Source organism: Hippopotamus amphibius, chromosome 2, assembly GCF_030028045.1.
Source record: "Hippopotamus amphibius kiboko isolate mHipAmp2 chromosome 2, mHipAmp2.hap2, whole genome shotgun sequence".
Classification (NCBI taxonomy): Eukaryota; Metazoa; Chordata; class Mammalia; order Artiodactyla; family Hippopotamidae; genus Hippopotamus; species Hippopotamus amphibius.
Genome location: NC_080187.1, coordinates 176,342,854 through 176,361,664, shown reverse-complemented (window position 1 = coordinate 176,361,664; position 18,811 = coordinate 176,342,854). Strand labels below are relative to the sequence as shown.

The following is an 18,811-nucleotide window of genomic DNA, read 5'->3' as shown; positions in this document are numbered from 1 at the left end:
TGCTTTGCCCTATTAATAGTTGACTGAGGCTTTTCTCCATTTACTTACTTTGATCAATGATAGAACTGAAAATAGAGTTAGTGTGTGATCTTGGAATCCCACTCCTGGGTGCGTATCTGGAGAAAACTCTAATTCATAAAGATACATGCACCCTAATGTTCATAGCTGCACTATTTACAATAGCCAACTCAAGGAAGCAACCCAAGTGTCCATCGACAGAGGAATGCATAAAGAAGATGTGGTATATATACCCAGTGGAATACTATTACTCAGCTATAAAAAAAATGAAATAATGCCACTTGCAGCAACCTGAATGGATCTAGAGATTATCATATTAAGTGAAGTGAGTCAACAGAGAAAGACAAATACCATATGATATCACTTATATTTGGAATCTAAAAAAATGGGGATATAAATGAACTTATTTACTGAACAGAAACAGACTCACAGACATAAAAAACACATTTATGGTTACTAAAGGTGATGGGGCAGTGGGAGGGAGATAAATGAGGAGTTTGGTATTAACATATACTTACCAATATATAAACAAGGACCTACTGTATAGCACAAGGAACTATATTCAATATATTATAATAACCTATAATGAAAAAGAAAAATATATATATAAACTGAATCACTTTGCTGTACACCTGAAGCTAACACAACATTGCAAATTAACTGTTTCTATAAAAAAATGAAATTTGAGCCATATTTGAAATGACTATTGAGGTCACTACAAGCATTCAGCACAAGTGTTATAAACAGTGGTGGAAATGAATTGGATAAGTCATGAAGGGAACAGAGCTGGTCCACTTTACAAGGGAGAGGTCACCTTCCTTCCCAACGTCACCCCACCTCTCTCAGATAATTAGGTTTTAAACAGAAAGATGGTTTTCTGGCCAGTGGCTAGGAGGAAGGAGGTGTCCCCAAAAGACCAGTTTTCCTTCCTAAACAGTGTCTAAACAGGATTCTGAGCTTCCTCTTTTATCTACTGTCTCACTTACAAATAGTAGATGTTAAAATTGAAAGGAATAAATACAAAAACAGCATGACAATTTGCCAAGGTGACTTTGTTCCAATTCAGCTTTGCTTCACCCACAGTCATTGTACTGCTACCTTAAAATTTCCGTGATTTCTTAAGGGTTAAGGAAGGTTAACAGAAGAGCAAGTGGTATCAGTATAAAAACTAATATTTTATAATAAAAGAAGTATTTTTTTCAGGGTATTAAATGATTGTTTTCTCTTTCTCAGTGTCCTAGAATTGTGTCAGCAAAGCACAGAATCCAACTAGGACATTAAAGCAGTTATAAAAGCTAGAGAAATAATTAAGGCTATTCATATTTGGCACTTCAATATAATATTATTTTAAAGTATATAAATTACAAGTTTCAAAATGTGTAAAAAGCCTGAAAAATTACCGAATAAAGTCCCTTTGAACGTCTATGAATATGACAATTCCTTCCCCCAGAATTTGGCATATATTCTTTGTAAATTTTAATTGAGAATTTCTATTCCTAAATATATCCTTGAGAAAAATATTTTAATTTTTTTCTGTAAGTATCACAGTGTACATATGTTGCAATATTATTTTGTATCTATCAGTATGATTTGATAATGTATCTATATTAGTATATAGATCAGCCTCTTTTCTTTAAACTATGTAATATTCAAAATATGAATAAACCACACTTTAACCCCTTAAAAATGGTAAAGCAAATAAAATCCAAAAGGAATTTGAAAATATCCTAGTTTTAGGATATTTGTGAGAACTGATCTCACCCAAAGTCCTTTCTGAGAACTTCTTAGATGGTAGAAAGGCTGTGTTGGTGAACACATGCACGTACCGGGAGGGTGATGCACCCCAACTCCACAGGCACAGAAGCTGCTGCATTCAGGATAAGCTCAGTCGTTGCCTACATATCTCTTCATCTGGATATTCACCTAGATCCTTCATTCTATTTTCAAATAAACTAGTAAGTGTAAGTAAATATTTCCCTAAGTTCTGTGAGCTACTCTAACAAACTAATCGAAACTGAGGAGGAGATCCTGGGAACCTCTGGTTTGTAGCCAAATCGGACAGAAGTTGTATATAATCTGGGGACCTATTACCTGAGATTGACATCTGAAGTAGGTAGAAAAAGTCTAGTGGGACTGAACCCTTAACCTGTGAGATCTAACTCCAGCTTCAAGTACATAGTGTTCGAATTGAGTTAAATCGTAGGACACCCAGAATTTAGTTTAATTGTGGCAGGTAATTGCTTGGTATGGGAAAAAACCTCCCACATTTAGTGATCAGAAGTATCAGAGGTGGAGTGTTTTATGTGAATAAAACAGAGGACACTCATAGGGAAGAAACACACAGGAAGTAGACTGAACTGAGTTTTCCCTTTCCAGTGTTATACGATTTTTCTAAACCAGTTACTAAATATAGTCTCATTTTCCTTAGTCATGGAGTGGTGTAAGGTGGGCATGTAGCTGAGAATTATTCAGTGAGATGTAAACCAAAGTCATTTTTTGAGATCTGTCTTTCCCAAACAGAAGGACAAATGTTCATGTGCAGATGGATATTCCTGATCCTTTCTCCCTGCATTTGATGCTAATGTTATGCCAAACGTGAAGCCTTATAAAGCTCGTATACAAAGAATAATAGTGAAAAGTTAGAAAGAACCTAGGATCCAATATGCATGTTGAATCACTTAACTTAAGCCCATAATGGTCTCCCTTCTTGTGCCTTGTGGTATCTGCATGGTCACTTCTGTATCTGTAGCTTTATCTCTGGTCTTCAGAGAGATCTCTCCAAAGCTGTATATGATGTAAGTCTCATCTCCATCCTCAAGTTAACATGTCAAAACTGAACTCATAATATTATAATTCACCCCAATGCCTTAATAAACATCATGACCATTCCTCCAGATGCCCAAAATAGACCCCGTGCGGCACTCTTGTCCATACTTCCCTTTCCATCTCTACTTGTACAGTTTCTACTCTCAAATATTTCTCGATTTACTTCCCAAGTCTTTATTTCTATTGTCTTTATGTTTTGCTTCTAGCCTACATATTTTTCCATGTTGACAATTTAAAAGACTACAGTTTTATTTGCTCCATTCTTCCCCAGATCTAACTGATTCTGTAGTCTGATTCCAGCTATGTGTATTAAAAGTCAAATATGATCACATTGTTTTACACTTAAATTTTTAATCGATCTGTCAAAGAAAATTCCTGAAATTCCCCAGCACATCACATAATGCTATGAGAAAAAATGAACAATCTTTGTATTCAGAGGACTTCACATAAAGATTTTAGAAAATGATTATACCAGAGAGTTACTGAATAAATTTCAAAATTGATTCCTGATAAAAACTCTTGGTAAAATAGGAAATAATAAATATAAAACTAAATAAATAAATCAATAAAATTATTGAAGTACTGTTTACATAGAGTATTATTTTAGTTTCAGGTGTACAACATAGTTATCTGACAATCAAATACACTGTGAAATAACCACCACATTAAGTCTAGTTACCATCCATCACCGTACAAGGTTGTTACAATATTATTGACTATATTCCTTATGTGTACATTGCATCCCATGACATTCATTTCCTAGTGGGAAGTTTGTACCTTTAATCCCCTTCACTTATTTCATTCGTACCCCCCAACACCAACATTTTCTAGCAACAACCAGTTAGTTTGTTCTCTGTTTTAAGAGTCTGTTTTGTATTGTTTGTTTTGTTTTTTAGATTCCACACATAAGAAAAATCATACGGTATTTTTCTTTCTTTTTCTGATTTATTTCACTTAGCATAATACCTTCAAGTTGTCACAGTGGCAAGATTTCTTTCTTTTTTTATGGCAGGACAGTATTCCGTTATGGTGAGATATATATATATATATTTTTTTTTACCCGTTTATCAATGGACACTTAGATTGCTTCCATAAATAGGCTTATTGTAAATATGTCAGTGAACATAAGGGTGCATATGTGTTTTCACATTAATGTTTGCAATTTTTTTCAGACAAACACCTAAAAGTAAATTTCTAGGTCAAATGATAGTTATATTTTTTAATTTTGGGGAGAAGCTCCATACTGTTTTCCACAGTGGCTGCACCAATTTACACCCTGCCAGCAGTGCACAAAGTTTCCCTTTACTCTAAATCCTCACTGGCACTTGTTATTTGTTGTCTTTCTGATAATAGCCATTTTGACAGGCATGAAGTGATATGTCATCGTGGTTCTGGTTTGCATTTTCCTGATGATTAATGATGTTGAACATATTTTCATATGTCCCTTGGCCATCTGTATGTCTTCACTTGAAAAATGTCTATTCAGGGAAAAAGATGGCGGTGAAGTAGAGGGACGTGGAATGCATCCCTCTCCACAGATGCATTGGGAATACACTGAAGGACGCAACAATTCCCACAGAGAACCAGCTGAACACCAGCAGATGACCTCGGACACCAGAAAGGACAGCAAGGAGCCCGGCATAACCGGTAGGGAGGCATCTACGACGGCTCAAAGAGGGTGAAGCGGCGGAGCTGTGGCAGACGGGAGGGAGTGAGAAACACACGGAGGGTCTGCACCGCAGCTCAGCATTCCCGGACCGAGACATCGATCTGCGGCTGAACAGAGGGTCCAGGAGCGGGAGCGTGGGAACCGGAGAGCTGGTTCAGGGTGAGAAACATTGTTGCCGGTAGGGTGACGGACCGAGAGGACAGGAGGGAAGAAGTCTGCGGCAAGGAGTGCCTGCCCCTGAGAGCTGCCTGGCCATGATGGCGGCTGGAGGCTGCAGGCTCATGGGCGAGGGGTAGGAGCCACGGGCATAGCCTCTCTCTCTCTCTTTCGGCGCCTCTGCAACAGGCAGTGGAGAGAGGCCCTGTGGGCCACCTAAGGCGCTCAGGGATAACAAGTACCCTCAGGCACTTGGGCGGGGCTGGATTAAAACTCCTTGGAACGCTGGCAGCATGGAGGCTGCCTAGGGAAAAAAAAAAAAAAAAAACCACCCGAGAGAGGCCCAACTCTGAGACTTTCTGTTTACACCCAAGCCACCGGCGTCCCTCTGCAACAGGCACCTCCAAGCCCAACTGAAACAACAGGGTGCCACTGCTCACTCACTCCCAGGGGAAGGAGCCACTATTGTACCCTCTCCCTCCCCACACACCAGCGCTTACAGACGAACAATAAAGGAAGCTCTGCTGGTCACAAAATAATACAAAAAAACCCAAGACGAGTAGAAGGACACTTACAGCTGAGACTCTAAGGAAACAGAAATATTAGTATCAATCCTATTGAACTGGTCCATTCTGGAATCAGTTCTGGATTTTTTTTTTCTTTATTAATTACGATCTTAGTTCTAAGGGATCTGCAAGTTTTATAACATAATTTTTTAATGCTATTTTTTATTCTATTTTTATTTTTTTGCCTTTTTATATACTTCTATTTCTAGCTAAGTTTTTCGTAGTATGGACAATATATCTCTCATACTTTCCTTTCATCCCTATCTTTTATATATTTCTATTCCTTTCTTTTTATTTGTATATTTCCAGTCACACTGTGCTCTTCTGTTCCCCTTTCTTCCAGCCATTTTTAGTTTATTTTATCTTAACATACTTATAAGCAACACTATCGATCTGCTCAGACTCCTTGCTCTATTCTCCAGATGACGCACCACTCTGGTATTTAATATTAGGTTTTTGTCTTTATCTTAGTCCTCAGTACAATTGCCTAATTTCTTTCTGAGAATCTCCATTCTGTCTGGTGGTACTCTAGCTCTTTTCTATATTTGATCCTAGCTTACCAAATCTCCCTGGATTAGTGTTTGTATGTGTAAGGTGTTATTTGTTTGTTTGTTTGCTTTTGCTTTTGTCTCTGATAGCATACTGGGGTTTTTGTTCTGTTTCAGTTGTCAAATTCTGTAGGGTTTCTTTCTGAATATCTGATAGCAAACTTGGGTTCTGTCAGGTCTTTCCAGAGCCTTATGTCCTAACGGATTCAGTAATTGTGTGTCTTATACATGTATGTGTTTCCTTGACTTAGTATTTCTTTAACCCAAGACTTGGACATTAGTCTGAGGCTTGGACAGTCTTCTATAAACACCTCTATCGCCAGGAGAAGCAACCTCAAAAGTCTGGACAACCATGAGGAAACAAAGAAACACCATGCAGGCAAAAGAGCAGGAAAAAAACCCACAAGACCAAATAAATGAGGAGGAAATAGGAAAAATGCCTGAAAAAGAATTCAGAGCAATGATAGTAAAAATGATACAAAATCTTGGTAACAAAATAGAGAAAGTACAAGAAACAGTTCATAAGAACTCAGAAAAACAAACAGCAATGGATAACAAAATAACCAAAATTAAAAATACTCTAGATGCTATAACCAGCAGAATGACGGAGGCAGAAGAACAAATAAGTGAGTTGGAAGATTGAATGGGGGAAATAACGGCCACAGAGCAGGAAAAAGAAAAAAGGATAAAAAGAACAGAAGACAGTCTCAGAGACCTCAGTGATAACATTAAGCATACCAACATTCGAATTATAGGCATCCCAGAAGAAGAAGAAAACAAGAAAGGGTCTGAGAAAATATTTGAAGAGGTTCTAGTGGAAAACTTCCCCAACATGGGAAAGGAAATAATTCACCAAGTCCAAGAAGCACAGAGAGTCCCATACAGAATAAACCCAAGGAGAAATACACCCAGGCACATATTAATCAAACTAACAACAATTAAACACAAAGAAAAAATATTAAAAGCAGCAAGAGAAAAGCAACAAATAACATATAAGGGAAAACCCATAAGGATAGCATCTGACCTTTCTACAGAAACTCTGCAGGCCAGAAGGGAATGGCAGGATATACTGAAAGTCCTGAAAGAGAGAAACCTACAGCCAAGAATACTCTACCCAGCAAGAATCTCATTCAGATTTGAGGGAGAAATCAAAAGCTTTCCAGACAAGCAAAAGTTAAGAGAATTCAGCACCACCAAACCAGCCTTACAACAAGTGCTAAAGGAACTTTTCTAAGTAGGAAACACAAGAAAAGGAAAACACCTAAAAATACAAACCCAAAACAATTAAGAAAATGGTAATTGGAACACACATGTCAATAATCACTTTAAATGTAAATGAATTAAATGCTCCAACCAAAAGACACAGACTGGCTGAATGGATACAAAAACAAGACCCTTCTATATGCTGCCTACAAGAAACCCACTTCAGACCAAGGGATACATATAGACTGAAAGTAAAGGGATGGAAAAAGTTATTCCATGCACATGGAAGTCAAAAGAAAGCTGGAGTAGCAATACTCATATCAGACAAATTAGACTTGAAAGTAAAGACTATTACAAGAGACAAGGAAGGACGCTACATCATGATCAAGGGATCTATTCAAGAAGAACATATCACAATGGTAATTATCTATGCCCCCAATATAGGAGCACCTCAATACATAAGGCAAATGCTAACAGCTATAAAAGGGGACATCAACAGTAACAGAATAATAGTGGGAGACTTGAACACCCCACTTACATCAATGGACAGATCATCCAAACAGAAAATAAAGACACACAAGCTTTAAATGACGCATTAGACCATCTCAACTTAATGGATATTTATAGGACATTCCATCCAAAAACGACAGAATACACCTTCTTCTCAAGTGCACATGGAACATTTTCCAGGATAGATCACATCTTGGGTCACAAATCAAACCTCGGCAAATTCAAGAAAATTGAAATCATATCAAGAATCTTCTCAGACCACAACACCATGAGACTAGATATCAATTACAGGAAAAAAACTGCAAAAAATACAAACACATGGAGGCTAAACAATTCAATCTTAAACAACCAAGAAATCACTAAAGAAATCAAAGAGGAAATCAAAAAATATCTAGAAACAAATGACAATGAAAACACGACCCAAAACCTATGGGATGCAGCAAAAGCAGTTCTAAGAGGGAAGTTTATAGCAATACAGTCCTACCTTAAGAAACAAGAAAATGATCGAATAAACAACCTAATCTTACACCTAAAACAACTAGAGAAAGAAGAACAAAGAAACCTCAAAGTGAGCAGAAGGAAAGAAATCATAAAGATCAGAGCAGAAATAAATGAAAAAGAAAGGAAGGAAGCCATAGCAAAAATAAATAAAACTAAAAGCTGGTTCTTTGAGAAGATTAACAAAATTGATAAACCATTAGCCAGACTCATCAAGAAAAAAGGGAGAAGATGCAAATCAACAGAATTAGAAATGAAAAAGGAGAAGTCACAATGGACACCTCAGAAATACAAAACATCATGAGAGACTACTACAAGCAACTATATGCCAATCAATTGGATAACCTGGAAGAAATGGATACATTCTTAGAAAAGGACAATCTTCCAAGACTGAACCAGGAAGAAATAGAAACCATGAACAGACCAATCACAAGTACGGAAATTGAGGCAGTGATTAAAATTCTCCCAACACACAAAAGCCCAGGACCAGATGGGTTCACGGGCGAATTCTCTCAAACATTTCGAGAAGAGCTAACACCTATCCTTCTCAAACTCTTCCAAAATATTGCAGAAGGCGGAACACTCCCAAATTCATTCTACGAGGCCACCATCACCCTGATACCAAAACCAGGCAAAGATGTCACAAAAAAAGAACATTACAGACCAATATCACTGATGAATATAGATGCAAAAATCCTCAACAAAATACTAGCTAACAGACTCCAACAAAACATTAAAAAAATCATCCACCATGATCAAGTGGGGTTTATCCCTGAGATGCAAGGATTCTTCAATATACGCAAATCAATCAGTGTGATACATCATATCAACAAATTGAAGGATAAAATCCATATGATCATCTCAATAGATGCAGAAAAAGCTTTCGACAAAGTTCAACATCCATTTATGATAAAAGCTCTTCAGAAACTTTGGCATAGAAGGAAATTACCTCAACATAATAAAAGCCATATATGACAAACCAAAAGCCAACATTGTTCTAAATGGGGAAAAACTGGAAGAATTCCCTCTAAGAACAGGAACAAGACAAGGGTGTCCACTCTCACCATTATTATTCAACATAGTTTTGGAAGTTTTAGCCACAGCAATGAGAGAAGAAAATGAAATAAAAGGACTCCAAATTGGAAAAGAAGTAAAATTGTCACTCTTTGCAGATGACATGATATTATATGTAGAAAACCCTAAAGACTCTACCAGAAAACTGCTAGCACTAATTGATGTGTTTAGTAAAGTAGCAGGATACAAAATTAATGCACAGAAATCTTTGCATTCCTATACACTAACAACAGAAGAGCAGAAAGAGAAATTAAGGAAACTCTCCCATTCACCTTTGCAACAAAAAGAATAAAATACCTAGGAATAAACCTGCCTAAGGAGGCAAAAGATCTGTATGCAGAAAACTTTAAGACATTGATGAAAGAAATCAAAGATGACACAAACAGATGGAGGGACATACCATGTTCCTGGATTGGAAGAATCAACATCATGAAAATGACTGTACTACCCAAAGCAATTTACAAATTCAATGCAATCCCGATCAAATTACCAGTGGCATTTTTCACAGAACTAGAGCAAGAAATCTTACGATTTGTATGGAAACGCAAAAGACCCCGAATAGCCAAAGCAATCTTGCGAAGGAAAAATGGAGTTAGTGGAATCAGGCTTCCTGACTTCAAACTATACTACAAGGCCATAGTGATCAAGACAGTATGGTACTGGCACAAAAATAGAAAGGAAGATCAATGGAATACAATAGAGAACTCAGAAGTTATCCCAAACACATACGGGCAGCTTATCTTTGACAAAGGAGGCACGAATATACAATGGAAAAAAGACATCCTCTTCAGTAGGTGGTGCTGGGAAAATTGGACAGCAACATGTAAAAGAATGAAATTAGAACACGTCCCAACACCATACACAAAAATAAACTCCAAATGGATTAAAGAGCTACATATAAGGCCAGACACTATAAAACTCCTAGAGGAAAACATAGGCAGAACACTCTATGACATACATCAAAGCAAGATCCTTTTTGACCCACCTCCTAGAATCATGGAAATAAAATCAAGAATAAACACATGGAACCTCATGAAACTTAAAAGCTTTTGCACAGCGAAAGAAACCATAAACAAGACTAAAAGGCAACCCTCAGAATGGGAAAAAATAGTTGCCTATGAAACAACGGACAAAGGATTAACCTCCAAAATATACAAGCAGCTCCTGCAGCTTAATACCAAAAAAGCAAATAACCCAATCCACAAATGGGCGGAAGACCTAAATAGACATTTCTCCAAAGAAGACATATAGATGGCCAACAAACACATGAAAAAATGCTCAACATCACTAATCATTAGAGAAATGCAAGTCAAAGCCACAATGAGGTATCACGTCACACAAATCAGAATGGAAAAGAACAAATTTAGAACACTACCTAACACCCTACACAGAAATAAACTCAAAATGGATTAAACCCTAAATGTAAGGCTAGACACTATAAACTCTTAGAGGAAAATATAGGCAGAACACTCTTTGATATAAATCACAAGACTTTTTTGACTCACCTCTTAGATTAATGAAAATAAAAACAAAAATAAACAAATGGGACCTAATGAAACAAAAACTGTTGGACAACAAAGGAAACCATAAACAAGATGAAAAGATAACCCTCAGAATGGGGGAAAATATTTACAAATGAAGCAAGTTACAAGGGATTTATCTCCAAAATATATAAACAGCTCGTGCAGCTCAATATCTAAAAAACAAACGACTCATTCAAAAAATGGGCAGAAGACCTAGGTAGACACTTCTCCAAATACGTACAGATGGCCAGGAGGCACATGAAAAGATGCTTACCATCACCAATTATTAGAGAAATGCAAATCAAAACTATAATGAGTTATCACCTCACAACAGTCAGAATGGCTAGCATCAAAAAATCTACAAAAAATAAATACTGGACAGGGTGTAGAGGAACGGGAACCCTCTTACACTGTTTGTGGGAATGTAAATTGATACAGACACTATGGACAACAGTATGAAGGTTCATTAAAATTTAAAAATAGAACTACCATATGACCCATCATTTCCACTTCTCAATATATACCCAAGAAAACCATAATTCCAAAAGATGCATGCACCCCAATGTTCACTGCAGCACTATTTACAATAACCTGGACATGGAAGCAACCTAAATGTTCATCAACAGAGGAATGGATAAAGAAGATAAGGTACATATATACAATGGAATATTAGCCATAAAAAGGAACGAAACTATGCAAATTGCAGAGACTTGGACAGGGCTAGAGACTGTCATACAAAGTGAAGTGAAAAAGAGATAAATGAATACCATAATATCACTTATATGTGAAATCTGGAAAAATGATACAGATGAACTTATTTGCATTGCAGAAATAGAGACAAACGTAGAAAATGGACATATGGATGCCGAGGGGGAAGGGGGGGTTAGGATGAAATGGGAGAATGGAATTAACATATATACAATTGTGTGTATAAAATAGATAACTAATAAGAATCTACTGTATAGGGGACTTCCCTGGTTGTGCAGTGGTTAAGAATCTGCTTGCCAGTGTAGGGGACATGTGTTCAATCCCTGATCCAGGAAGATGCCTCATGTCGCAGAACAACTAAGCCCGAGTGTCACAGCTACTGAGCCTGTGCTCTAGAGCCCGCAAGCCACAACTACTGAGTCCACGTGGTGCAACTACTGAAGCCTGTGTACCTAGAGTCTGTGCTTTGTAATAAGAGAAGCCACCCACTGAGAAGCTCACTTACCACAGTGAGGAGTAGCTCCGGCTTACCACAACTAGAGGAAGCCCGCGCGCCGCAACGAAGACCCAACGCAGCCAAAAAAGAAAAAAAAAGAACCTATTGTATAGCACAGGGATCTCTACAACCTACTGTATAAGAGCGGATATATGTATACATATAGCTGATTGATTCATTTTGCTGTACAGCAGAAACTAACAACATTGTAAAGCAACTATACTCCAATAAAAATTAATAAAAAATAAACAAAATTTATTGATACAAAGTTTTGCATAATATCATCTTGCAATATTTTTACAGAGTGTAACACCTCTAGAAAAGTCTCCCTTTGCATTTCCGGCATTGGCTATTGGTGACTTCTCTTTTTTTATTGATCAGTCTTCCTAATGTATTGTCAATTTTGCTGGTCTTTTGAAATAACCGCCTTTAGTATTGTTGATTCTTTAGATCGTTAACATTTTTATTTCATTAATGTTCATTCTAATTATTTCTTCCTTTTACTTCCTATAGTTTTTCTTGACATGGATACTTGGATCACTGACATGCATCTTTTATTTTCTAAACATATGCGTAGGTATAATAAAGTCCATAAAATCATGTCTATAGCTGCATTCCATGTGTTCTTATGTAAGTATTGTAGTTTTTATTAGTATTCAGTTCAAAATTAAGTTTAGGGCAAGGTCTAGAGTTACTGTTAGAGTTAGGGTTTGGGTATGATGTGTCACTCTTAACTTTTTAGGTATTGGTATAGGGATCTGACTCAAAAAATCACAGCTTTCTTCTTCCATTCACAAGAATAAAGTAGAAGTTAATGTATGGTGAAGGTGTGTCAGTATATTTTTATTCAGCAAAATACATGCATCATATAGGGGTGTGAAATATGCACTATTAAATAGGCAGTTTCACTTAAACAGATCATATGATCTTGACGACTGGTGTTGCTCCATTTTTAACCTTACTAACCAAAACCTCAAATTGCATGCATTTTCTTCTGAATATATTTTACTATCTACATATGATATATGTGTCCATGTAGATATACATTTTGTGGAGGGTGTCAGGTAAAACCATCCCTGGAAACCTACAGCGAATGAATAATTCTACTGTGTGTGGGGGTTTTTTTGCCTTTTTTTTTTTTCTCTCTTTTTTTTTTTTTGTAGAAGGCCATGGAGAAAGCCTCTCCTTTATTTTTTCCTTAACTTTGCATTATACAATATTTGAAGTGTAGCAAACAAAATAAATGTTATGAAAAACAATGAAAAAATGAACAATAATACAATGCTAAATAGACATTACCAATACCATTCTAGTTGTCTGATCTTCTGGAGTCCATCCATCTCCTGGCTGGAGCATTGGTTCTGTTTCTCTCAACCTGTGGCTTCCATTCCCAATTTGTGGCGCTAAGGCATCTGCTCCAGGTGTTCTGTATCCCAGGCACTGGGACATGGGGAAAGAATCCTGAACTGATATCTTTAAAGTGATAGTTTGAAAGGTGCACAGATCACTTCTCACATCCTCTTGCTAGAATTTAGTCATTTAGACACAACTGTCTACAGAGATTAGGAAATCTACTCTGTAGCTGGATGGTCATGTGTCCAGCTAAAATTTGCTAGGTGTTCCGTTAGTAATAGGAAGAATAGGCATGTGGCCACTGGGAAACAGTTAGCATACAATTGTTGAGATATAGTTCGTTCACATGTTCAGCTTTACAGGACAATACAAATATTTTTTAGAGTGGTTAAATCAATTTACATCCACACACAAGGCATAAAATTTTCATGAGCACACATTCTCAACAATAATTGTTATTACTGTTATTGCTAGATGTCTTTTTTTACCCATTTAACAGGAGAAACACAGTATTTCATTATGATCTTAATTTGCATTTCCTTGCTTACTAATACAGTTGAGTGTGTAGTGCCTATTTCTTGTTAGTGACATAAATACTTGTTCAAGTTTTTTGCCTGTTTCCCACCCTTCTCCCCATGTTGGGTTGTTTATCTCTTTTATTCATTTGTAGGAGGTTTTCAAATTTTTGTAAAAAATTATTATTTTTTAATTGACAGCTTTTTTTGGCTTTTTTCTCGTAATTTTAAATAGACTTTGCTTTGAAGCAATGCATTCTTGCTAGTTCTTTAATATAAGGGAAAACAATAATCATAAAAATCATTTATTAACATAAGAAAATAAATAATGTTTTGAGAGATTGCAAACACTTCTCCACATGTACTATAAAAGGAAAACTTTGAGGAAAACTCTACCTTTAAATCAAGAGTTAAGACTTGAAGATTTGAATTATAGGGATTATGCTGTGGAATACAAGTGCAATAGTATGATGGTTTGAGTCATTTCTTTATTCATTCTTTTTAACTGGAGGCAGACCACTCAAATGTCTTCAGTATCTTCTCTAGCTAAGTTAGAGTCAGAGTGGATAAATCATATATTTTAAGAAATGAGAATAATGAAAACTAACTGAAAGTGGTTTAGTAAGTAGTGTGTTAACTGCCTAGCATGGTGTTGAGAACATAGGCAGTGTTTAGTAAATTCTGAAAATTATTATTATTTTAAAACTGTCATTATCATTATTGTTCTTACTTGGTAAGTTTTGATCCTGTGCAAATGAATATTTATGAAAATTTTTATGTCCTCCAAGTGGTAAGGACGTAAGTGTTGGATTTGAATATATTTTCTTAGTGAAATAAATCAAACAATACATTTGTGAGTATGTATAGCTTATAAATACAACGTATTTCCAGTTCAGTTTATAGGTCCTGTCCATATTGGGGAGCCCACAGTGGAATTGCTGATTAGATGAAAGATCTAAAAATTACCCCTTGAATACATATGCTGACTTATCCATCTCTTTATGGCATTCTTAATCTCTTTATTTCTCAGTGTATAAATGGCTGGATTCAAGAGAGGTGTGATTACTGTGTAAAACACAGCAAGAAACTTGTCCACCCAAGTGATGCTAGGTGGCCACAGATAGATGAAGATGCAGGGTCCAAAGAACAACACCACCACTGTGATGTGGGAAGTACAGGTAGAGAGTGCCTTTGATGCCCCATCCTTGGAGTGAAGGTGAACAGTTAGCAGGATGTAGGTGTAGGAGATCAGCAAGAGGATGAAGCAAGTGATAGCCAAGGCCCCACTGTCAGCATTTATCAATATTCCCAGAGTGCGAGTGTCTATGCAGGCTAATTTGATCACCAGAGGGATATCACAGAAAAAGCTGTCCACTATTCTGGGTCCACAGAAGGGAAGATCCAAAATCATAGCTAGTTGACTCATGGCATGCACAAAGCCAATCATCCATGATATCAAAACTAGCCAGATGCACTTTTTTCTGTCCATGATGCTGGAGTAATGGAGTGGCTTGCAGATGGCCACATAACGGTCATAGGCCATTGACACAAGCAGTACCATCTCACCCCCTCCAAAAAAATGTACACAGAGGATTTGGCTCATGCAACCCCCAAAGGAGATGGTTTTATTATCGTTTATGAAGTCTGTGATCAGTTTAGGGGTGGTTACTGAGGAAAGGCAGAAGTCAACAAATGAGAGATTGGCTAAGAGGAAGTACATTGGGGAATGGAGATGAGAGTCAGTGATGATTAAGAGCACAACTAGAAGGTTGCCCAGGACAGTCATCAGGTAGAGTGTAGAAAATGGCAGTAAGAGGAAGTTCTGGATCTCTGTTGAATTGCAAAGTCCACGAAGAATAAACTCGGACACCACAGACTGGTTTGCTTTCTCCATTTAGAACATTTCTAATGTGACCAGAAAAGATTTGAACTGAGAACTTCTAGAATGGAAAGAAGAACTTAATGATTAGGTGTGAAAGAGCAGATAAATACTTCTCAGGTGCAGCATTGAACTCTTAGCATTGTACTAAGCTCAAAATTACACATTTTATGAATTTATGGATAGACACATTCCTGTGGCTAAGAAAAGGAGCTAATTAAGTGTAGAAGGGGAGGTCAAAAACTTTATCCATCAGCAATATAGTTCTAAAGGGTTATCAAAAACAAATATTCTGATTAAAAATGTTAGTAGGCATGTATTCCGAAAACAATTTCTATGTGGCTTAAATCTACATTTTCTGTAGGGAGAATGCATAGTTCTAAAATATATTTGAGTTTTTTTATTTTTCACACTCTCTAGGGCAATAATCTAATGCTACATTTCTCATTGCAATACATGGTTTTTAGAAACAAATCTATTGCTAAGTTGATATGTATGGGCAGATTGAATTATTCCAGACTTTTACATACACTGGGAGAAGCTCTTCATCCAATGACTTGAGAAAAGATGTTTATGTTCCAAAAGAGACTTTAGATGCTGACTACACTTTCTAGTGCAAAAATATTTTCATGAATTTTGAATCTGTGAGAGGAGATATCCATAATATTATATATTCCTTAGCCTGTGTAACTCCACTTATTAATGTACATTAACTAGTCCTTTGCCTTCACTGGTAACAGAGATTTCTTTTTTGAGAGAGGCTTAAAGCACAGACAAATTTAAGCTATTTTTACTCCTGACTGCCCTTATTCATAGAAAATATAAATTCTAACTTCATGTGTACTTAAACTATTCCTTTACATTATTTAAATTGACCTCTGTGGACTGTGGACACATATATTTTCTATTTTCTATAAGCCAGAATGCAAAGCCCTTTTTCTTCTCTCCCTCCCTCCCTCCTTCTCTTCCTCCCTTCCTCCCTTCCCTTCTTGCTTCCTTTCTTCCCTCCTTCTTTATTTCTATTCTTTCCTCTTTAGTCTTGCTTCATCTCTCTCTATATATTACCCTATTATCTTCAGTCTAGATACTAAAAAATTTTAAGTTGACTCACTAGCACTTCTTAAGTCCCAGGTCTACATTAAGCACTTTAAAAACCTATTTTGTTAGTTATTCCTTCCATAGGACTTAAAACATTTTGTATTTCAACTAGCTGTGTACGAAATTGCCTGTTTTTCCATTCCTTGCCAACAGAATGTTTTCTCAATGACGATGTGAAATGACATTTAAATGTAGATTTTATTTCTTATTGTGATTTTAAGCGTTTCCACCCATTTTAAAGGACTATTTGCCTTTCTTTTTGCTTGATCTGCTTGCTACCATTTTTGGGTACATTTTTGCATTGGATTTTACTTTTATTTTCTCAGTTTTTTTTTCTCAGAAAAAAGTATGACTGTTTTTTAAAAATGTAAATCAACATATAGATTATGGACTATCATCTAAGTATTGAGTTTAATTATTTTACTTTGTTATTTTGGTAAGAACACAGCATGAGATCTAACTATGTACACATACATTATTTTAGTAACTGTGTTTCTTGCTTTTTTGCACATGTGAAACTTGATTTTCCCAAGCCTTAAGTTTGAAAGTATTAGAACTGGAAAATAAAACTTAGGTTTGCCTGAATCCAAAGCTTTCAATATAGCTTTCCTACTAAAAATGGCTTCTTGACTTTGAGAAGACTAAGAAAAGTAAAAAGGATTTCTGAAATAAGATATTTTGTTCTGTAAAGAGGTGACTGAGACACAGAGAAATGTAAATAGCCGATAACAATAGGAAAAGAGGTACAGGTTTACATTAATATCACTTCAGTTCCATTGTTTGTCTTTAAATTGTATGGTACTTTGCCCTATTGATATTTGACTGAGGCTTTTCTCCATTTACAACTTTGATCAATGGTAGAACAAGTAAAATATAAAAGAAATTAGAAAATATTAGGATGAGTTAAAGAATCTGAAAACTGATCTCACCAACCTGGGTATCTGGGAACTTTTAAGATTATAGAAAGGTAGTGTTCTTTGTTAGTGTGTGAAAGTGATGTTAGGAATTCCAAAGTCCCAGGGAGAGAAAACTCATAATCTTTCCTATAAGCACATTAAACTAAACAACACCTTTAGAACTGTAAGCTCCATATATGGGTATGGAAAAAAGTGCTAAAGGAGGGGAATTAAGTCTTAAAATAGGGGGGAAGCATTGGACGTGAAAGTTCAAAAATCAGATAGATTGGGATATACGTACCCTGCACAGATCACCTCTGAAACCAGATCATTGTCCCTGACTGAGAAGGCTTATTCCAGATTCTGCCTTTAGTCTGAAATGAAATCCAGTTTATTTTCTGCCATGACCAGTGTTGGTGGGAGTGTGTCCTCCTCAGTGTGGCGAATGGGCACTGTAAAGAGTAGCCTCTGAGTTTGAAAACTTTCCATAACTGTGTTTTAAATAAAGCCACGTATTTGGAAAGACTTTCCCTGTCATGCTCCTTGGGGATCCTTAGTTTTCAACTTTCCCTGAGGAAAAGTTGTGCTTTGAGAGTGTAATACAATAATGCACCCTTGTCAAAGCTAGATTAAAGTTAGTTCAGGTAATTACACCTAAAAATGTAAGAGAAGGAACCGTGTCACAAAGTGAACTAAGATGCCTGATCCAGCCAGTCCCAGCAGAAGTTAGATAACGTATGTGGATGGGCAGGTGGCAGGCAGCTCATCCTCGTCATTTTGCAACTATGCTCATGACTTAGGGGCCTACTTGACCTTCTGCTTCCTGGGACTGAAGAGGGATTTTAGGTCTCCATATTCTCAATGCTACCTTGAGCAGACTTCTAAATGTTAATGGATTGGGTGTTAACCATCTTATAGGCATTTCTCTACATGATGAAAAGACAGATGGATGCTTTTTAATTTACTAATTTATTAAAGAAATAACACATGGATACAGTATTACTTAATAAGATTCAAACAATTAATGATAGATGTTTTTGAAGCAGCTATTGAAGGCCCCTCCCAATCTCGTCCACTCTTGGAGGTAACAAGTATCAATCTTGTGGTGCATCCTTCAGTTACATTCCTGTCAGTAGTGGTAAGTGGACATATCAGTGTACGCCATTGGAGATATTTTTCTTTATCTTTTTTTGTTTTCGGTTTTGATTTTAAATAAACTCGATGTCAAAGTCTATTTTGTTAAATCCCCATTTCTTTCTTTTCCCTCATTGTCCC

At 36.5% G+C, this 18,811-nt stretch overlaps 1 protein-coding gene across 1 annotated transcript; it reads right to left on the bottom strand.

Annotated features, from left to right (window-relative positions):
• Nucleotides 1–14,618: 14,618 nt before the first annotated feature.
• On the bottom strand, nt 14,619–15,557 carry LOC130846386 (olfactory receptor 4K3-like). Its single transcript, XM_057724599.1, has one exon. It carries the CDS (start codon nt 15,555–15,557, stop codon nt 14,619–14,621), a length of 939 nt encoding a protein of 312 aa, XP_057580582.1.
• Nucleotides 15,558–18,811: the final 3,254 nt, after the last annotated feature.